The 23,130-nt window shown below is 35.9% G+C and overlaps 1 protein-coding gene across 5 annotated transcripts in view; it reads right to left on the reverse strand.

The window, feature by feature from the left end:
- Nucleotides 1–23,130, reverse strand: part of SLC9C1 (solute carrier family 9 member C1) — a 107,463-nt gene that overhangs the window by 60,348 nt on the left and 23,985 nt on the right. For 4 of the 5 annotated variants that reach the window (XM_078452991.2, XM_078452992.2, XM_078452990.2 and 1 more), the window contains 6 exons: nucleotides 22,612–22,777; nucleotides 19,286–19,411; nucleotides 14,464–14,625; nucleotides 9,911–10,010; nucleotides 4,196–4,339; nucleotides 2,803–2,977 (listed from right to left, as the gene is read on the reverse strand). In XM_078452991.2, the coding sequence (XP_078309117.2) occupies nucleotides 2,803–2,977; nucleotides 4,196–4,339; nucleotides 9,911–10,010; nucleotides 14,464–14,625; nucleotides 19,286–19,411; nucleotides 22,612–22,777 (873 nt within the window). The remainder of the gene's footprint in view (nucleotides 1–2,802; nucleotides 2,978–4,195; nucleotides 4,340–9,910; nucleotides 10,011–14,463; nucleotides 14,626–19,285; nucleotides 19,412–22,611; nucleotides 22,778–23,130) is intronic. The other variant, XM_078452993.2, reaches the window with a different exon arrangement.

Genomic DNA, 23,130 nt, shown 5'->3' on the forward strand with positions numbered 1-23,130 from the left:
TGAAACCACACCAGAGACTCTCCAGGTGGCATATTAGAATCATGGGGAAACTTTAAAATACTGGTGCCCAAGATGCTCCCACTGAATATTCTGATTTATACGAGGGTGGAGCCCACACATTAGTAATTAGAAAAACTGAGGTATAATGTACATACATTGAAATGTACTTGTTTACCATTTGATAAATTTTGACATTGTATACACCCACATAACCTTCAATCCTATCAAGATGTAAAATATTCTTATATCCCGCCCCCCCCCCCCCAAATATCTCTAGTTCTCCTTGCCAATCAATCCCCTACTCCACAGGAGGTCTGATTTCTATTTCTATAGATAAGAACTACCAATTCTAAAACCTTCATGTAAATTGAACATTATGTTTCTCATTGTAGTTTTAATTTGCACTTCCCTAAAGAAGTGATGTTGAGCATTTTTAATGTGCTTAATGGTAGATATAGCTTTCTTTGTGAAGTATCTGTTTATCTCTTATGCCTGTTTTAAAAAATTAGGCTGTTTTTCGTTTATTATAAAATTGTAGAAAATTTGAAAACTGTATTCGATCACTTCATATATTTTAACCAGTTTTATAGTTGTTTACTATAGGAAATAAGTCTGATATCCACTATTCATCATGGCCATGGCCAGAATTCCACACGCACTGATAATTTTCTAAAAGTTCCTGAAGCATTCTAAAGTGCGTCCAAAATTGAGGATCACTAAGTTCGTTAATTTAATAGTAATAAAAGTTAATTTCTATATAGTAAGCATAGAGCACGATATATCAGGCTTATTTAATCCTCACAACAGTTCTGTGAAGTGAATACCAATATTGTCCAATTGCACAGATGGGAAATTTAGGCACTGTCACTTAGCCAAGGTCAATAAACTTGTGAGTAGTAGACACAAGATTAAGTTATTTTTAACCTTTACTCTAGTGCTGCTTTGTGAGTATTAAAAAGTATTAAAAGGTTAGCTATAGGGTTCAGCCAAATTAAATGAAGTGTTACTTTCTTTTCAACTAGTTACTACTCTAGTGAGGGCATCTCACTAAATGATTTTATTTACTAAGGTTTTATCTCAAAGCATTATAATCATCAACATAGCTCATATTTATTGTACATTTACTATATGCTAAACAATGTATTAAGTATTTTATGTACATTTTCTATTTCTCATACTAACCCTTTGAGATAGTGGTGTGCTAGAGCTGGTTTTTCCCAGTTCATGAGAGCTGATCATTAAATTTTCAGGAAGTTATTGAGCTGATTGATGTTCTCTTAGTGAGAGTGATTACACAATGGAAATTGGCAAATACTACAAATTAGGACTCCCTCTGACCCCTAAAAAAGTTATTTGTAAACATTTGCTAAAACAACCATTGGTATTATTATCTTTTAATTTTTTTAATGTTTATTTATTCTTGAGGGGGGTGGGGGCAGTGTGACAGAGGGACATTGAATCCGAAGCAGGCTCCAGGCTCTGAGCTGTCAGCACAGAGCCCGACACAGGGCTTGAACTCACAAAGCTGTGAGATCCGTGACCTGAGCCGAAGTTGGACACCCAACTGACTGAGCCACCCACGTGCCTCAACCATTGGTATTTAGTCCCTTTTAGAATGATGAAACAGACATGTGCAATGAGGTAGGAATTAAATAACTTGGTGATGGTGATACAGCAAATAGCAGTCAACTAGAAATTTCAGAACCCAGATCTGTGCACGATGTCTACCATTGAACTGGTCAATATGTATGGTAAGGAACTGACCTTGATTCTTTAGGCATGTGTATATAGGTTAAAAAGGAGGAGAAGGTCATGGGATAGTAGATAGTTTTGGTTTTAAAAGAAGTGTTTGAATGCTTAATTTTTTAATGTTTGGACTATTATCTAATTAGACATACATATATTCCCTGGATGCTCTTTCCTTTATATTTGGAATTTATGTGTAAAAGAAAACAAAAACAAAAACAAAAAACACCACAATGGAAGTATTAGATGCTTGTGATATCCGCACAGGAAATTTCTTACAGAGCTCCTTGTAATGATCTTACCTTAAAATAAGGTAGAGGGAGAGTCAAGCCCATTATGTTCTGTTAGGTAGAGTTTGGGGCAACTGTAAGTGAAAAGGTAACTTCACTTGACAATTAAAATGTTCTGATTCCTAGCATTACTAAATGTGGCTTCACAAAGTTACAGAAAGCAATAGAGCTAATAATAAGCAGGTTTCTGCTTATCTCGAATGGTTATTAGGAGTAAGTAAAAATAAAAACACTTATTAGGTACATACTCTGTTTCAGGTACTATTTTAAATTATTTATAAGTATTTTTTAGGTTCATTTATTTATTGGAGAGACACCGAGAGAGAGCGTGTGTGCTTGTGCACATGGGGAAGGGGCAGAGAGAGAGGAAGAGAGAACCCCAAGCAAGCTCCATGCTGTGAGTATAGAGCCGTACACAGGGCTCGATCCCATGACCATGAGATCATGACCTGAACCAAAATTAAGTGTTAGATGCTTTATCAACTGAGCCCCCAGGCGTTCCTTAAATTATTTATAAGTTTTAATTCCTTTAACCTTTGTAATAAACCTATTTTAAGAGTGTAATGAAAGGATTTAGGAATTCCTAAGCCAGAATGTTCCCCAGGAAGAGGAATGTTGCCAGGTGTTCTTCCTCTATCCAATCTTGGCATCATGGCTAGATCACTCCCACAGTCCAAGTGGCATGAGCTACCTCACTACTAAAATATATTTTAAGTACACAGCAACAGTATTCATAATATGTGAAAAAAAAATCATTTATCTTTACTTGAGATTTTTCCCTCTCAGTTCCAAGAGGAAGGTCAGAGTAGGCAAGGAGAAGAGCCATGTTTATATTAGGTGTTCCTTTCATTTCACTCCAGATCATTATGAACGCCCAACGCCAGCTGAACCCATGACCAAGTCGAGACAAAAGAGGGCTCATTAATAGAAAAACCAGAAGTCTAGAAGACAAAAGAGATTTTTAAAAGTTATTGTTGCCATAGATATTTTCACCACTACCCCCATTTCATTCTATTCTACTCCAATATATTTCCTGTGGAATACCAACTCTCAAACAAATGAGCCATATTTCACACACTGTTAGCATGGCACCAGAAAAAAAAAAAAAGGCAGAAGGGCATTTCATGGAGAGATACAAGAGTATGGCATTATTCTCTTCATTTATTTCTGTTAGGTTTCTAGAAGGTTAATTCCACATCACCCTTGAGTGGCGTTTCTTGAGGTAGAAAAGAAAAAGTTAGAGATGCTTTGTTGATATATTTTATTCTGGATCCCAAAAGGAAATAAAAGCAAATCTAATGAGTGAGAAGTGAAGGGAAAAAGTGCCCTCCTTTTTTTTTTTTCCTTTGTAGATTTTAATCTTGCTGAATCTATCTGATATTGGCCAATTCATTTTTATTTTTTTCTTTTAATCGCACATCTCCTACATTTTACGCTAGTTGTATCTCATAATTTCGGACTCATTTCTATTTATTTGGCACTAGCCAACTGATGTCAACTCCCTATTAATTTTCCTAGATGGAAGCAGCATGTTAACAACACTAGTGATGGAGATTGAAGAATCCTGAGACTGCAGTGATGGTGGTTGTTCCTCCTCTGTGTCACCTCCTCTTCCCTTACAAGGGCAAGGGCAGACTCTTTCCCACCTCTTATCATTGAAAGAGAGCTACAAAAATTATTTAGGCAAAAAGGACATTTACAAAGAAGATATTCTTATGATTGTTAAAAAGCTATTTCTAACTATAATTTAATCACAACAGGAAATTATTTGTTATATAATATTAGGCAAACTAAAGCAACATAGAATTTTTATTTAAGATCAGTGTTGAACTTTATGAAACCTCATCGGAAAAATAACATTGGATGAAATATACCAAATGTTAATAGCAGTTGTCTCTAGGTAGTAAAATTATGAAAGGTTTTTTTCCTTCTAATTATCAAAAATTTTATAAAGTGCTTAGATTGCTTTGAAATTCAGTTAAAACCGGAATTAATACAGTTACAAAAAACACTAAAACACTAATTTGCTAGTGATTCCTTGGCAAGTTTAAAAGGCAATTCTTCATATTCATGCTAAGGCATGAAACATTTCTATTTAAAAAATCTCTTTGGGTTTAGTCAATGCCTTATAAATAGAAAAATTCAAATGAAATTCTTACCTTAAAACAATAAGTGTGAAATAGATATTTAATGAATAATATATATCAGAAAATGATATATATAAATATGTATGTGCAGGAATTAGAAGTCCAGTGAAGGTAAACACCATAAGAAAAGCAACAAATGATAGACAATTCCAGAATCTGCATTTTCAGAAAAAAATGTAGTTAATTATAGTTAACTAATCTAACACATTTATCACAAGGCTTATCTATGTGAGGCATTGTGCTAGGCCTAGTCAAAAACATAAAGACAGGGCACCTGGGTGGCTCAGTCAGTTGAACGTCCAATTTTGGTTCAAGTCATGATCTCATGGCTTGTGAGCTTGAGCCCTCTATTGGGCTCATTGCTGTCAGTGCAGAGCCCGATTCAGATCTTCCCTCCCCTCTGTCTGTGCCCCCTCAAAAATAAATGAAACATTAAAATAATAATAATAATAATAAGAAGAAGAAGAAGAAGAAGAAGAAAAAGAAGAAGAAAATAAAGGTAATTAATGCATTTACCTACACACTCAAGGGGCTTATAATTTAACTGGGAAGAGAGGAGCACTCAGACAAGTAAATAAATAATTCTAAAGCAACTTTAATCAGTTTACACTACAGGTAAATTAGTGTCTTTCTTTTGGATTGATTTTGAAAACATGTTTTGGTTGTAGTTGTACTATTTGACAGAATTTATTCGGGCATTATGGTTCATGTAGCTTGAGAATACTGATTGTGAACTCCTTGTATCATTGGAAAGAGCTAAAATCATTTATCTTTAAAAAAAATACTAAACTGCCAGTCTGCTTTACACAATGATAGGATGAAGGCTTGTCCTAAAATCTAGCTAGTCCTTGGAAGATGTAAATTAATCCTTTATTCTAATGAGTGCCCTTTGTAGATTTTCCACTGGGGATTTGTGAGCATGTGTACATCCTATGAATTTTATGTATTCAATGTCACGATATTATATTCATAAAAAAATAAATTGAAAAGATTAGAAGGGTACATGAATACCATTTTATGAGATGAAGGTAGCTTGGTTTAACCATATGCTACCCTTTAAAGATAATGATTATTTTTTCTCCAGGACTCCTGATTGGCCAAAAAACAAATTCAGTATAAAAATTAAATCTTTCCCTGTTACATTAATAAGAATTTTCAGGGGTGCCTGGGTGGCTCAATCAGTTAAGCGTCTGACTTCAGCTCAGATCATGATCTCACGGTTTGTGAATTCAAGCCCCACACTGGGCTGTGCACTGATGGTGCAAAGTCTGCTTGGGATTTTCTCTCTCTCTCCCCCTCTCTCTCTGCCCCTTCTACTCTCTCTTTCTCTCTCAAAATAAATAAATAAACTTAAAAAAATAAGAATTTTCAGTTTTGAACTATATTTAAGAACCACAAATACCTAGGCATTATTAGAGAAAAATTCAATATAAAACATCCTATATTAGGAAATGTTAAGTCAAAACATTCAAAATACTTTCTTTATGACTGAATTTAGGCTAATTACTCTAGGCTGTGACCAGCATTCAAATCACCAAGGAGGAAGTCAAACTTTCACTCTTTGCAGATGACATGATACTTTAGGTGGAAAACCCAAAAGACTCCATCAAGAAACTGCTAGAACTGATACCTAAATTCAGCAAAGTCACAGGATATAAAATTAACATACAGAAATCGGTTGCATTTCTATACACCAATTAATGAAACAACAGAAAGAGAAATCAGGGATCAATCCCATTTACAATTGCACCAAAAGCCATAAAATACCTAGGAATAAATCCAACCAAAGAGGTAAAAAAATCTATACACTGAAACTATAGAAAGCTTATGAAAGAAATTGAAGAAGACACAAAGAAATGGAAAAATATTCAATGCTCATGGATTGGAAGAATAAATATTGTTAAAATATCGATACTATGCAAAGCAACTTATGTATTCAAAGCAATCCCTATCAGAATAACACCAGCATTCTTCACAGAGCTAGAACAAACAATTCTAAAATTTGTATGGAACCAGAAAAGACCCCAGATAGCCAAAGTAATGTTGAAAAAGAAAGCCAAAGCTGGAGGCATCACAATTCTGGACTCAAGCTGTATTACAAAACTGTAATCATCAAGACAGTATGGCACTGGCTAAAAAACAGACACTCAGATCAATGGAACAGAATAGAGGACCCAGAAATAGACCCACAGATGTATTGCCAACTAATCTTTGACAAAGCTGGAAATAATATCCAATGGATAAAAGACAATCTCTTCAGCAAAAAGTGTTGTGAAAACTGGACAGCTCCATACAGAAGAATGAACCTGGAGTACTCTCTTACACCAGACACAAAAATAAACTCAAAATGGATGAAAGACCTAAACATAGGACAAGAAGCCATCAAAATCTTAGAGGAGAAAGCAGATAAGAACCTTTTTGACCTTAGCTGCAGCAACTTCTTACTTGACATGTCTCTGGAGGCAAGGGAAACAAAAGCAAAAATGAACTATTGGAACCTCATCAAGATAAAAAGCTTTTGCACAGTGAAGGAAACAATCAGCAAAACTAAGAGGCAACCAAGAGAATGAGAGAAGATATTTTCAAATGACATATCAGATAAAGGGTTAGTATCCGAAATCTATAAAGAACTTATCAAACTCAACACCCAAAAAGCCAAATAACCCAGTGAAGAAATGGGCATAAGATATGAATAGACACTTTTCCAAAGAAGACATCCAGATGGCTAACAGACACATGAAAAAATGCTCATCCTTCATCAGCAAATAGAAATCAAAACCACGATGAGATACTACCTCACACCTGTCAGAATGGCTACAAGTAACTCAGGCAGCAACAGATGTTGGCAAGGATGAGGATAAAGAGGACACCTTTATCCACCTATTCTACCACTGTTCATGGAATGCAAACTGGTGTAGCCACCCTGGAAAACAGTATGGAGATTCCTCAAAAATTAAAAGTAGAACTATCCAACAAACCAACAATTGTACTACTAGGTATTTATCCAAAGGATATAAAAATGCTTATTCAAAGGGGCACATGCACCCCAATGTTTACAGCAGTATTATCAACAATAGTCAAATTGTAGAAAGAGCCCAAATGTCCATCTACTGATGAATGGACAAAGAAATAGTGGTATATATGTACAATGGATTATTACTCAGCAATCAAAAATAATGAAATCTTGCCATTTGCAACAATGTGGATGGAACTAGAGTGTATAATGTTAAGTGAAAGAAGTCAGTCAGAGAAAGACAAATAAAAATATTATTTTATTCATATGGGGAATTTAAGAAACAAAATAGATGAACATAGGGGAAGAAAAGCAAAAATAAGATTAAAACAGAGAGAGAGACAAACCATTAAAGACTCTTAAGTACAGAGAACAAACTGAGGGTTGCTCTCAAGTGTTGGGTAGGGGAATGGGCTAAATGGATGATGGATATTAAGAAGGGCACTTGTTGGGATGAGCACTGGGTGTTATATGTAAGTGATGAATCACTAAATTCTACTCCTGAAACCATTATTACACTACATGTTAACTAACTGGGATTTAAATTTTGAAAACTAATTTTAAAAAGGTAAAAAAAAAAACAAATAAAAAAATTTTTAAAAAGACTTTACCTATTACCAAAAGAGATGAGAAGTTATTAGGTGGTTTTAAACAAAAGAAATGATTTGGGTAAGAAGGAAGTGAGGTGGATGAAGATCAGTAAAAGGTCATAAGATTGACACAGTGTAGTGTCAGCCTATTTGCAGAACTGTTCAAATCTGGGTCCTAGAGGCTGTAAGCTGAAAACATGGGAGATGATGATCCCCTTGTCTTGGAGAGTCGCAAGGCCCTGCAGCAGATTGTTGTAGAATATAGGAGGATTTGCTATTGTCATCTTAGGTTTTTACTGTCTTGGAGAGTAGGATCTGACACATGTCATATTTTTGACAGTAAGATTCTTAACATTGAGATTATGATGTGCTCATTTATATGACCATGTACGTGGGTGGCTGAAGCAGGGGGGCTGAACAGGCTCATAGGAAGAGAGGAGGTCCAGGAACTGAAAGGTGGAATAGAAGGATCAACTGTGTGGGTATTAACTGAAATCACTGAGAATGGTGATGGGGTAATGGTGCTGGAGAGTCACAGTGAGAGGACGGTCAATATCTTCACGAAATGGAGAGTGTGATTCAGGGATCTAGACATAACTACAGTCAAGAGAGTGGCAGAGAGTAAAATCTGATGGCATGAGCTTCAAAACTGGGTTCTTCTCGGGAAGAATGAGAAAGTATGATCTAGAAATGACTTTAAGGTATAGAAAGATCACCAGCCTCAACTCTAGGCTCAGTAGTACCCAGGATGTGGGTGAGAAAAACAACTTCTAAAGGAAGCAAGGGAGTAAATGCCTTCAGGGGAGATCCAGCATTTAGTTAGAGCAAAAAGGTGAAGGGAGACTTCAGAATCACTTCACAAAATCAGATTTAAAACATGTAACATTTTTATTTCTTCCTACAATAATTAATTGTGGCCCAAGTAATTCTGCCTAGGTGTTGGTACAATTGGCTTCCTTTGTAATTGACATGAAATTTCAGTAAAGAGTTCCAAAATTCTATTAAGATTCTATACTTTCAAACTTCTGACTTCTGAGTTTATTCTATCTTCTATAACATCCTGCAAAACTCCAAAAATCATTGATTATGTTCAGGGCCTCTTTTACTCTATGTTGTCATTGTGCGAGTTAAGTCAAGTTCTCAGCCTGTGTGTTGTATCATTACAGAAAGCACCCTTCTAGCAGGCTGGCACAAATTCCACTCTCCCCTAAGCTGGATGCCCTTGAGCAGGGCACAATTTGTAAATTTGTACATATGGCCATATTTTCTTTTATAACACTGCCAATCCTCTTCAAATGCCCTAGCTTTATCTTTTAATTTGCTTTGCATGCCATCTCTTCATTGTCCTTAAAATATTGGTCTTCTAGCAGCAGCGCCAGGCTGAGCCATATTGGAGCTTGAAGCAAAAGGAACTATCAGTAGTCTTGTTCTAATATTTCTTTAAAATGTTTACATTTTCACCAGGGTTTTTTTGCATTAATTTCTTTTTTTTCAAAAATAATGCATTAAAATTTAATTAAAATTTTTAAAAAATGTTTATTTATTTTTGAGAAAGAGAGACAGATTGTGAGCAGGGGAGGGGCAGAGAGAGAGGGGGACACAGAATCTGAAGCAGGCTCCAGGCTCTGAGCTGTCAGCACAGATCAGACACAGGGCTTGGACCCATGAACTTTGAGATCATGACTTGAGCCGGAGAAAGACGCTTAACTGACTGAGCCACCCAGGCGCCCCCAAAAAGTATTGCATTAAAAGATTATTTATCTTGATTACTGAGTCTTTTGGCACCTTCTTAAATTTTGTGCCTGTGATGAGTGTCTCGCTTGCCTTACCTTAGTCCTCGCCTTGTCTAGTGGGATTATACTGGGAATTACCGAGTAGATGGTCAGAGACTTGAGAGAATTAGGGGGAAAATAGAGCCAACATGAACTCAGGTAAGGTTACAAATTTTGCCTAAAATTAGAGGATTAGAAGACACAAGCAATAGAGTTTCTAGGAAAGGTTTTTATTGAGTAGTTTTCAAGTCAATATCTTACTTTGATAGATATGTAGATATAGATATAGCTATTATTACAATATTATAGCGGCCAATGCATGAAAAAATATGAAAATATGCTAGCTACTCACTCTAGAAGAAGTGCTTCAACTCCTGGTTTAAAACTGGTAGAATTTAAAAAAAGTCCCATAATGGCCAGGGTAAATATTCCAGACATTCCAACTAGTTCACCTATTTTAAAAAGAAATAAATATAAAGTATTAATTTAAGATCAACAGTGGTACAAATTTTGCTCAAGATGAAAATATCAGATATCTTGATAGTATAGTAACTTTATAGAGAGGCTACCCTACTTGGTTTCAACTGGATTATATTGCAGGTTATTACCACCACCTATTGTCCCTCTTCCTCCTCAGATTCACACCCAGCTGTATTGTGGCGTCTAACATTCTTGCACAGTTTTGGCTTCAGATCATTGCCAACAATTTGAAGCTCATAAAACTCTTTTACTGTGTTCTCGTGCAGCCAAAGCACCCTCTACAGGAGTCATGTTTTTAGAGGGGCTCTGGAGGGATAAAATGGAAGTGAGCAAATGGGTTTTTTGGACTAGCCCACTTCATATGCTGTCTTTCTTGGGAGACAGTAGGAGATAGAAATGGTTTGACTTTGTGGCAGGACTAAGGGAGTCAAACTGGTAGAAACCCAATAAGGATATACTTCCCCAGTTTAATTTTGTTTGGGTGCATTTACTGTGTGAGAATGAAAAGCATGAAAAACTGGAATATTCTTAAAAGTAGCTGTAGTAGACTTATATTCCCCCTTGCAATATGAAAGTAGCATATTATCAATGTAAAAAATCCAAATAATATGGTACAGTATAGAGATTATATATATATATGTGTGTGTGTGTGTGTGTGTGTGTGTGTGTGTGTGTGTATTTTTTTTTAATTTTAATTTTTTTTAAAGAGGACCCATAATTCAATGACCCAGGCTTCAGGTCCAGATCATCCCCAACTTATGCAAGTTTGACTTACAATTTTTTGACTTTACAATGGTGTGAAAGCAGTATGCATCCAGTAGAAATGGTACTTCAAATTTTGAATATTGATTTTTTTTTCTCAGTCTAGCATAACCTCTTGTGATGCTGGGCAGTGGCAGTGAGCTGCAGCTCCCAATCAGCCAGGCGATCATGAGGGCGAACAACCAATACACTTACAACCATTCTGGTTTTCTCTTTGAGTCAGCACTCAATAAATTACATGAGATCTACTTTATCATAGAATAGACTTTGTGTGAGATGATTTGCCCAACTGTAGACTAATGTAAATGTTCTGAGCAGGTTTAAGGTAGACTGGGCTAAGCTATGATGTTCAGTAGGTTAGATATACTAAATGCATTTTTGACTTACGAAATTTTCAACTTACGATGGGTTTATTAACACATAGGCCCACTCTAAGTCAAGCAGGATAGGTATAATTTTAACAAAAAAATTATTGGAATTTCTATAATGGAGAGAACTACATTTTCTCAGAAGAAATAATTTGATAAGCTAGTTGAGAATAGAGAATGAGACCCAAAAAGGAGCTTCAAGTATTAAAGGATACTTGCTGAATTACAATACTGGACACAAGTGGTAAAAATTAAGCAGGAAACGTGGAAAAGTGAGATTAAAGGTAGCTATCAGGTTTTATAAAATCATGAATTACATAATGTAACTTCCCTTATGAGCTTCCTTGTCCCCATCTTCAGTAAAATTTACTAAGAACCAAAAACATCTATATATTTAAAAGGAGGTAGCAGAGATCATGAGGAGCTAACCTACAAAATTTTTCAGAAATCATGAGGAGATAGATCTTTGGGTGCTCAGAGGCTAAAGAACTGGGAATTTAAGATAATTGGATCAAGATCTTTGAGAGCAGTGGAGTGAGTTCCCAGTGAACACTCACCATGGCATACATCAAGCATACATGCACACAAAGTCACACAGTAAAAAAAGCTATAATGAGATTGTACAGTAATAGAGTTCTGTAACTAGTTTCTTTTTTCCACTTACTGTTTAGCAGACTCTGTTCTAGTTAATAAATAAAAATAAAAATTAAAATTAAAATTTGTTTTAATAGTAAAGAGTATTGTGGATATTCCACCTTTATCATATTGCCATTACTTGTCAATTGCCAGGTGTATTTGGATCAGTTATTTTCCCTTCCATCTCTTTGGCTTACTTTACATTACTTTGTTACAACAGTTGTATTTTAATTACTGGTGGCTTGTTAAATATTTAATACCTACCTAATAGAGAAAGTTCTCCACTTTTTTTTTAAGCTATCTTGTCTATTCTCACATTTAGTATTTCCAGATGATATTTCAAATTGTTTTGTAAAATTTCAACCCCCCCCCTCAAATTTCTATTATTTAATTCGGACTGTAATACATTTTAATTTTATGAAATTGGTATCATTATCACACTACCGAGTCTTTCCCTTCCAGAGATGGAAAATTACAAGTTTTATATTCTTTAGTTTAGTCCTGGCTAGAAATGGTACCTTAAGCCAGGAACTAACACTTTGGTTAGTCAGTTTTGAATTATAAAAGAAGAGGAAAATGTGGACATGGGCACTTTGAGGAGATCAAGTCCTGGACTAGTTATTGTAATTTATTAGGTAACAGTGACACCTGGAAAATATTTATAGGGAATATCTTGAAGATACTAATAATATGAACATTAAGCCAGGTTGGAGTGAAAGTCCTTTTACATTAGATTTATATTTCCTCTGTACCTTGTTTTCAGGAAATTCTGTCCTAGAAGTTTTCTTTCTAAAATATTTATAGAGACATTTTAGCTCTAAAAGTTTATAATTATTTTGGGGGGTATAACCCTTAACCTTGAGGCTATGCTCACTTACTAATTAATGTTAGAGAAAAATTATATTTTCTGGAATATATTTTTGTAGAAATTTAGGTATCCACAATTAAAGTAGTACGTGATGAATGTATCTGTACTGGCTGTTCCCTAGATGTCTATTAATTCATTAATATGATTCTATAAACTCACTTGGTTATAATTGGCTTTAATCTCCTGATTAGTTAGGAAGCCTCAAGATCCTATATTCTACCTTTCCTTCCTCAGACATGAAAATAATGACTCTTGTTAGTCTAACAATTCTAAAAAGATTTTCTCTGTTTCAGTTTATTCCAATTTTATATTTCTCAGTAAACTCTTATAATTTTCCATGTTTAGACTCAAACTTCTTAAGTTTATTCCTTTATATTTTATAAGTTTTTGCCAATGTAACGAGTATCAAATTTTCATTATATTTTCTAACTAACTACTGCTGGCTTATAAGAACACGATTTTTTTTTGTATATTTATTTTATATCAAGCTATTAAAAAGCCTTTTGGGCTTAGTTTACTAATTAATTCTTTTGAGTTTTCTATGTAATTTAAAATGTTGTCACTAATGACATCATTTTCTCTTTTAAAATTATGGATAAATGTCTTTCTTTTTTTTTTTTTTTCTTATTGCATTAGCTAAAGCTTCCAGAACTACTTTAAATCATCAATATGAGAATAGGCAACTGTTTTACTCCTAAATGTAAATGAAAGTGCACAGTATAAGTTGGTAACTAGATAACTAGGTATTAGAGTAAAACCTTGGATTGTGAATAACTTGTTCTGTGAGTGTTCCACAAAATGAGCAAACATTTCTAATAAATTTTAACTTGATAAACAAGTGATGTCTTGCCATACAAGTAGTATGCGACACCAAACACCATGTGATCACAACTGGGCGAATGGTTCTTGAAATTCACTTTGATAAACAAAGTGCTGTGGATTACAAGCACGTTTCTGGAAAGAATTATGTTCACAAACCAAGGTTTTACTATATTTACTGCACATGCTAACTCCAAGTCCTTTGCAGGGCTGTCTGGAAGAGCAGGGTTGAATGAGATTCTGAGGCTGCATCAGAAAACAGTAATATGATGAATGATTAATAACTACCATACTCCTGTGAGGAAGAAATGGTGGCAAAGGGATTAATAATATTGATAGATTTTCTAATATTTAGACTTACTTGATATGAAACTTCTATTTTGATTTCCTTTTTGATCTAAAAGCTGTCCAGAAAAGTATATTTAATTTCAGGCTGTTAGAATGACTATTTTTAAAGACCCTCCTTTTGTAATTAGTAAATTATAATTGCATTGTGATTGAACAATATTTGGGATTTTATTAAAATGCTCTTCGAGTCTAGTTCATTTCCGTAAATGGTCTACAGGTATATATGTAAAGGATATGTATTTGGTTTGGGAAGATAAGACTGTATATCTTATAAACCAAACACTTAAGTGTTTATTTATATCTTTTTATAGCCATAATTATTTTTTGTTCAATTGGTTATGAAATTATCTGGGAAAGGCATGATAAAGTATCTCATTGAAATTGTGATTTTGTCAAATTCCTTTGTCTTTTATAATGGCATTTACTTTATATATCTTGACACATTGATTTCTGTTGTATAGATACTAATATTTTTATCAATTCTGATAGGTTATTTTAAAAAAAACATTCCTCCAGATAAGTTGAATGGTTTATTTTACCAACTTTGCCTGGTATGTATCTTCCCGTATCTTTGTATTGAGTTTTTTTGTGTCATTTAATTTTAGGCATAGGCCCCAGACTTACAAATAAAAAAGACGAGGTACAGAATTGACAAGCTGAGACTTATGTGATTGACATCATCACCAAAAACAGTAGCCATCCACAATTGGATCAGTTTTGAACTCAGAATTCCAAACAAGAAACTTGCTAGAAAATAAGACCAAATTTCAAATAGGATGTCAAAAACTGAAAGAAAGGGGAACAAACAGAAAATAGTTAATAGAGCTTACTTGATCTTAACTTTAAGTGATAATCTGGGTCAACTTTTCTTTTTGTTCCTATCTTTAAAACTAGCCATTGGGGTAGATGTATGGCATTTTCTTATTCCTACATTGAAAGAGTTTCTATTCAAATGCTGAGAGCCATACAAGTTGGCAAAATTCAGTCAGTTTCATTAAAGAGCTTCTTTTGATCCCCAGTAAGAAATATACATTTATTCAGTGCCAAACAGTGTAATAAATTTTGGAGATACAGTAATGAATAAGAAGTAGAAAGTCTCCAAACTCTTGGAACTTATATTCTATATCTAACATGATACACACAGGAAATACAGAAAAGGAATGCCTCTGGGTCCCAGCTTAGTGAATCTCCTGTATTGTTGTGGCTTGTCAAAGCAACTGATTGGTTCCTTATTGTTGAGTATTTCATTTGCTTCCAGTTTTTTCCCTGATAAAATGCTGCATTGTATATTGTGTATATTTCTGCACATGGTTTTTTGTACTTCTCTGATTACTTCCTTAGGCTCCAGAAGTGGAATTTGCACTAAAGAATAGTTGCTCCTTTACTGATATTGTCATATTTTGCCAAATTTCTTTCCACAATCGTTATGACGTCCTTCCCAGGAAAACAGGAAGCCTAAGCCCTTGATGGCCTTGGTTGCTGGAATCAGGCATGCCAGTGGGTGAGAAAATACCCCCACTTTTACAGGGTGAGGAACAGAGGAATAGAATTTGAATCACAGATAAAAGCAGGTCCTGGGGTCAGGAAAGCAGAAGGGTCAACTGCAACAGAATAGGTGGAGAGCAAGAACGAAATGAAAACAAAGAATGGCCAACAGAAAATAGAGCAACCACAACAAAAAGCGAGACTAAATTTGAGAATAAGTAAATCTTGAACTGTGTTCTGAGGTGGCAAAATGAAAGAGAAAAAAATCTTTTATGAGTCCCATTTATAAACGTCCACTATGGGAGAGCACACTGCTCAGAGTGCTGAGACAATTTAGATTCCTTCTTACCTAGTCCTGTGCCCATGTTTCTAGGTCTGCTAAGTGGAAAGATGTAGCATCTGTAGGGATAGTATGAACATGGAAGGGGAGTTTCAGGAATGGCCTTCTAGGTCATACCTGTTCAAGGCATGGGGTTACCCGTAATGGCAATCTGGGGAGTCTAGTACCTCCTACAACTGAAACAAAGAATGGAGGTCGACTCTGGTTTCAGAAGGATGCAGGGAATGGGAGTTAGAAGACCCAATTTGAAGGTTGCTTTCTTTTTTGAGGTGCCTGGGTGATTCGGTCAGTTAAGTGTCCGACTTTTGATTTGGGCTCAGGCCATGATCTCATGGTTCAAGAGTTCGAGCCCCATGTCAGGTTCTGTGCTGACAGCTTGGATCCTGCTTGGGATTATTTGTTTCCCTCTCTCTCTGCCCCTCCCCCACTTGTACCCACAGGCATGCAGGTACATGCTTGCACTCTCTCTCAAAATAAAATAAATAAACAAAAAAGAAGAAAGTTGCTTTCTTCTTCTCTTTTTAATGTTTATTTCTGAGAGAGAGAAAGAGAGACAGACAGAGTGTGAGTGGGGGAGGGGAAGAGAGAGATGGAGACACAGAATCTGAAGCAGGCTCTAGGCTCTGAGCTGTCAGCACAGAGCCTGAAGCATGGCTTGAACTCAGGAACCTACCTGTGGGATCATGACCTGAGCCGAAGTCAGATGACTAACTGACTGAGCCACCCAAGCACCCCAGTTTCTTTCTTTTTATTTTTTAAAATTTTTTTAACGTTTATTTATTTTTGAGACAGAGAGAGACAGAGCATGAACAGGGGAGGGTCAGAGAGAGAGGGAAACACAGAATCTGAAACAGGCTCCAGGCTCTGAGCGGTCAGCACAGAGCCCGACGCGGGGCTCGAACTCACGGACCGGGAGATTGTGACCTGAGCCGAAGTTGGGCGCTTAACTGACTGAGCCACCCAGGCGCCCCTCCACCCCAGTTTCTTTTTTAAGAAAGGAAAATAGTTTCTAATCAGGAAAATGTTTACTGAATGTAATTATTAGACTGGGAAAAACCTCAAAGCAAATCCAATATTTCTTACAAATTTTTTAAACTCCTATGCAAATTGGAAAGACAGACCTCTAAGTACAGTAACTCTTCTTAATTTTTCTCTTTATGAAATATGCGCTAACTTCAAAAGACAGAGCAACAGTGTTTAAATAATTGCATGAGTTTTTAAAGATAATAATTATTATCTGAGTTATCCAAAAATTATTGATTCACTATTTTGTCAATTGGTATAAATGAAATATCAGCAAATCTTGTCATACATCTTTTTTCTTAAAGGAAATTTTTCTTTCAACGCTGTTAAAAATTCAGAGAAACTCCTAAGGGCTGAGGGAATAAGTTCACTGTTCTGTTCCTCCTTCAGCAGAGTTTTTATTATTGTAGAGTGACTACTTATAGTTTTTACTCCTCTGAAACCTAAACACAAAATTCTATTCCATTAATTATTATCAAAATTATGAAGCAAACTCTGTGAAAGCAGGGACTATTATGTTCATGGTTGAAGCACTAAGGCCTAGAATAGGAACTGTCACATAGTACATATCAATAAATAATTGTTGTATTAATGAATGAATGAATGGGTTAATGAATGAATTTCCATATCAGTACCCCCCTATATTCTTTTGACTTGCCAGTGAATATAAAAAATATTCTCTCGATTACACTGTAGATGTCAACTCTGATAAGGTTCTCTGACATTCTGTGGTCAATATTTACTATCTTAAATGGAGCTTAGTAGAATATTGGACCAAGTTTGGGCCTGGGCATGGATCCTTCCAACCAGCATGTATGATGATACCTCTCTGCATTTTTCAGTTTCCCCCAAGAGTGGTCCTTGAGTTTTTAAGATGTTTCTGAACATAGACCTCTCTGTGTTGCTCACCCTGGTCTTCTTCAGGAAAGCCCTATCTGCAGGAGGTCTTATGGTAAAAACTCTCTGAGTGACATATTATATCACTTGCTTGTGTGGTCTGGATTTTGGAAGAGGTTGAATGTCTATGGTAGTTAGACTTTCTCACATACCACAGATGGAACATATGAAGCACTTAAAGAAGATGTACCTTCCTGTGCTAAATTGGGTTTCCAGGTTCACCACAGATGTTCCAAGTTGCCATGGCCTGGGTAAGCTAACTGGATATAGAGCAAGGCTAAAGGTGGGTTCTCCTGATGCCCAAGTAGGGTAACTGTCCACCATGTGGACGAGCTCCCTTGAGGAAGACATGAGAGGGGTGATGATCCCTAGAATGTGTGTTATTCAGAAAAAAATAATCTTTAATTCTTAGTTTTAGGCATTGATTATGAAGATGTAAGGCAAAGATGGGTCAGAAGAGAGGTAAACAGGAACATTGGCTGCCCAACAGTGAGGTAGTTTCCAGGGACCATGAAAGCCACTACATATAGCTAAAACTTCCTCTTCCTGAGTGATTAGAAAAGTAATTTGAGATATACTTAATTGCTGGGGAAAGGGGGTAGTAGAAGGATCTGGCTCCAATATAACGTATTATTTGTCATCTTAAAGACCCCTTTGATGCACTAGAATGTAGTCTGGAAGCACCCCTTAAATGCTCTTTTTTCAGGACGATAGAAGGGTGAAATGAGATAATGCCACAGAAGGCCTTAGGGCACAAAAGACATCCAGTGAGTGGAATAGTATACGTCAAGAATTTTCTCCAGGAGACTCTAATCATCACTTTTCCAAAATTGGTGCAAATAGCAGCACACTAAAAAAAGTAAATAACTTCTTAATATTACTTTGAAAATATTTGACTTCATAGACATCCTTAAAGTGTCCTGTGGACACCCTCTCCTGCCGCCCTGCCCAAGGTAGTGACTATCCTCTGAGAACCACTGTTGCAGGAAGAGGGTATGGGGTTTTGATCAGGGAGGGGCATATAAGATGGTTCTGGGATTGCTGGTGACACTATATTTCTTGTCCTGAGTGATAATTACACATCTATATATTTTATAATCATTCATCATAGTGTGCATGTATCATTCATTATATATATAAAATACACAGACATATGATAGAGTAATCAACAATACTTAGGTTCAGGGTTTTCTGAATGTGGTAAATGAACTCATGAAGGCCTTGCAATCTCTCTGCTTAAAGCCCTGTTCTCAGGCCCTGAAGATGGCCATGTCACTCACACTTGCTCTTTAAGCTGACAGCTTTCCATGTTGCCCAGTGAAGCCAAGGGCAACGGCTGCATCCCTCTCACCACCAGCAGGTGCACTGCCTAGCTTGTCTTCCAAGTTCATCTTCAACTCATAGAAAACAACATCTCTCATGTTCTTGTTGTTGAGCATTTGGACTCAGCCTAGGTCTGTAGAATGCTTCCCCTATAAGCGTCCTCATGAAAAGTCTCAACCGAGTCTCACAATAAAACCACAACAAATATTAAATAAGAAATATGTGGTAGTGCTTGTAAAGGGTAAATCATTATACTAATGCTCACGATTATATTTGTACAAGCATAAATTATGGTAAAAGATTACAATATCCATGTCAGCTTTTAGAAAATACAAGATTCTAATTTTAAGAAATTTAGGGAAAAAAATAGGTCCTTACCTAATGAATTGTTCCCCTTTTGTAGGTTGCCATTAATATCATCAATACTATTAAACATAATCAAAGACATTATAGAGGTCATCAGACTTTCTCCATTAATTAAATTGGTGAGGCTTCTAGAAAGACCTATGGAAAAGAAAATATTTTGTTTCACTAAAGAAAATCATCAATATTAAAGATTAAACTTTTATTAGCAAGTAGAAGTATATTCTTATCTATCGATTTATATCACATACTTTTCCCATATACTTAAATAGACTTTAGTCATATTTGAAAACTCCCTTCAAGGAAATTTAATTATATATCAACTTTAAGTTAAGTCTAGACTTCCATAATTAGGAATCAAATTTATTGTGGTTGAGTATGGTTTATTTAACTAAGATAATAAGCTAGAGCTGTTATTGCTTGTTTTAAAGCCCAGATGAAAACATGAAGTTCATTATTTTTTTAATTTGGTGATTTAGTCAATATAAATACACATTATATATTTAAGGCAAGATAGGGAACAATGACAGAGGGATAAAGGAAATTCATAAGCCAAGCTTTATAATATGGTGCCTAAGCAAAGTATTCATGCAATTGTCAAGATAATCTCACTATGATTAGAAATTCTCTGACTTTTCCATACATTCCTGTCAAAGGTTTTAGAGATTAAGCTCTATGAAATGGAAAGCACCCTCATATTATGTACTCCCATCCTAATTTCCCTCCACTTGTGGTGATACTCTAAGTTTAGCGATCAATGATCATTTTTCTCTATTAAATATGCCTGTAACGGCAAAACTGTAACTTTGAGCATCTTTAATGACTTTCTAGATGTCTGTAGGAAGGAAATGTTATTTCATGACCCAACCATTCTATGATCACAACCTAACACACTAAGTATGTTGTTGCAAGACAAGTCAAGTCAAGGCAGTGTGTTCTTGTGGAGGGGAAGTGCACTGATGGTCTAATTCTTTTTAAAAAAATTTTTTTTTCAACGTTTTTTATTTATTTTTGGGACAGAGAGAGACCGAGCATGAACAGGGGAGGGGCAGAGAGAGAGGGAGACACAGAATCGGAAACAGGCTCCAGGCTCCGAGCCATCAGCCCAGAGCCTGACACGGGGCTCGAACTCACGGACCGCGAGATCGTGACCTGGCTGAAGTCGGACGCTTAACCGACTGCGCCACCCAGGCGCCCCACTGATGGTCTAATTCTTCACCTCGTTATGCATCCATGCCCTTTCCTGTAAAACTACAGTTTCTCTCCTCTAAGAGATCCAGTCTGTTCTGTTATGAGACTTGATGCAAGCAGAGGCTTGGGAAGGATTTTTGCTTCCTATCTCGGGTACCTCTGCCACCACCACTATAATGTCCCCTGGCTGTGCTACTGGAAGATTGTGAAAATATGTGGAAGAAAGGTGGATTTCTCCAAGGGTCCATCCTTGATCACTTAGCCCCTGGATGATCTTCCATCTGACTGTAGATTCATTAGTGAGCCCAGGCCGTATCATCACAACTGCCAGACTCACAAAAAATAATAAATAACTGTTGTTTGAAGCCACTGTGTTTTTTCTTACTCAGTTGTTGAAACTCAGAGTTGTTCTTTACTGAGAAAAAACTAACTGGTACTGTTATGTAATTATTCCAACTTGGAAAATAGAACTATAACAAATTGTAAATATGTGAAAATACACAACTGACATGGGGGCATAAGAGTCAACAGACCATCGAAAGCTCAAGACGGTGTGAAGGTACTCATGCACTCATAAGCATAGGCAGATTTTGTAGGTGTGTGGGAGTAAAAGAAAACAAATATAAAAATCTTGCTTTGTCAACTCAGGCAAAAATGTTGCGAAGAGAAAAGTACTTTATTTTTATTTTTTTAAAAACTACAAAGTGAGGAGAAAAACAATATTCCAAAAGTCACGGCAAGATGGCCAAAACGTATGAGCATAACTTTGGAAGATAACCCAATAATTTACATTCAACAATGATAGGCCAGGCAATCACTGGATTACTAACCAGATTATAAGATTATAAAGTTGAAAGAAGTATGTAATGCTGTCAGGTAGCACAAAACTTCACTAAGTCCTGTGAGTGGAAAAGGGGCGGGCACTGACAGAGTCCCATAGAGGCAGGGCTGGGGGATAGACGCTGGGGCCTCCTCTCCTTTCTGTTTTTCTTTTTTAATTAAACCATTTTGTTTAATGTTATTTATTCTTGAGAGAGAGACAGAAACAGAGCATGAGTGGGGGAGGGGGAGAAAAAGAGGGAGACACAGAATCCGAGGCAGGCTCCAGGCTCTGAACTGTCAGCACAGAGCCTGGCCAACTTTGAGATTATGACCTGAGCTGAAGTCTGACGCTTAACCGACTAAGCCACCCAAGCACCAAAACTCTTACCTCACAATCTTAATCTCTTTGATTTAAGAATTGGCTTTCCTTTATTCATTTAGGTAGATTGATGTGTCTCCTCTATTCTATTTCTACTTCCCTCCAGTAGCTTCTCCCCCTATAATGGTCATAAAATGAGAAGTGTGTATGTGTGTGTGTGTGTTACATCAACTTGGTACTTTATTTATTTAAAAAAATTTTAATGTTTATTTATTTTTGAGAGAGAGAGACAGAGCGTGAGTGGGGGACAGGCAAAAAGGTAGATAGAGTCTGAGATACAGGGTTCCAGGCTCTGAGCTATCAGCACAGAGCCTGACATGGGGCTGGAACTTGGGAACAGTGAGATCATGACTGAGGCCTCAGTCGGCGGATTAACTGGCTGAGCCACCCAGGCACCCTGACTTGGTACTTAATTTTAAATATAGATTTATTTCTCCTAAAATAGTACACTCTGAAAACACTGTAAGATTAGTGACTTTACTGTTTTTGACTTTCTGCATTTTTTGGTCTTAATGGTGATGACTCCAAATTTTTTTGTTTTTTGTTTTTTTACAGATGGCATTATCCTAATTACAGTATTTTCAAAGGAAAAGCAGTATTTGACAATAGAAATGTCATCACAATGTATATGCAAATTGTTCACCCTCAGAACTTTTGGTTTAAGGTAGAAGCATGTATAAAGTCAAGGATTCCAAATAATCCCTTGTCTTATTCCACAAGGGGATGAAAGATGAAAGATTTTAAAAATATATATACTAGGTAAGCCCATCACTAACATTTCATTTTGTTCTAAGCATCAGCAACCTGAATCTCTATGCTTAATTCCCAATGCCCAGAACCTCATTTCATATAGTGAGAAGCTACAGTGAGCAAAAGATCTTAACACTAGACACATTAAATGCAGAATATGATATTTTAAATGTAGAAAAAGAGGAAAACATATACCTACCAAGGTCTCTTATAGCAGCTGCAGTCAGCATGGGATCTGAACTCATGAGGATAGTTGCAAATAATAACCATGGAGTGGTTTTCAAAAGTAATTTATTCACAGATGCCAGATACCAAAGAATTAATGTATAATTCATTAAAAAGCCAGGAATTGTAATTAAAAGTATCTGCAAAGAAATTTTATGTATAGAAAAATCAGATTTCCTTTTTATCCTATTTTGAAAAGCAGATTATCAGGATTATTAGAGATACAGAATCACACTGAATCCATCAAAGGGAAATTTTAAATTATCTTCTTTAATAAATATGTGCTTGCAAGTCTGGAAATAAGAGGCAAATATTGCAATGAGATTCTTAGGACCTATGACACAGCACTTGTAAGAAATAGCATATAATTAAAAGGGAACTTTTAAATTTCTTGATAAGGTCATTGAATATAAATATGTATGTGTAAAGGTATATGCATACACACCATATATACTCACACTTATATATACACATTTAACTATGCATAAAACTG

The sequence above is a fragment of the Panthera onca genome, chromosome C2 (assembly GCF_046562875.1).
Source record: "Panthera onca isolate mPanOnc1 chromosome C2, mPanOnc1 haplotype 2, whole genome shotgun sequence".
NCBI lineage: Eukaryota > Metazoa > Chordata > Mammalia > Carnivora > Felidae > Panthera > Panthera onca.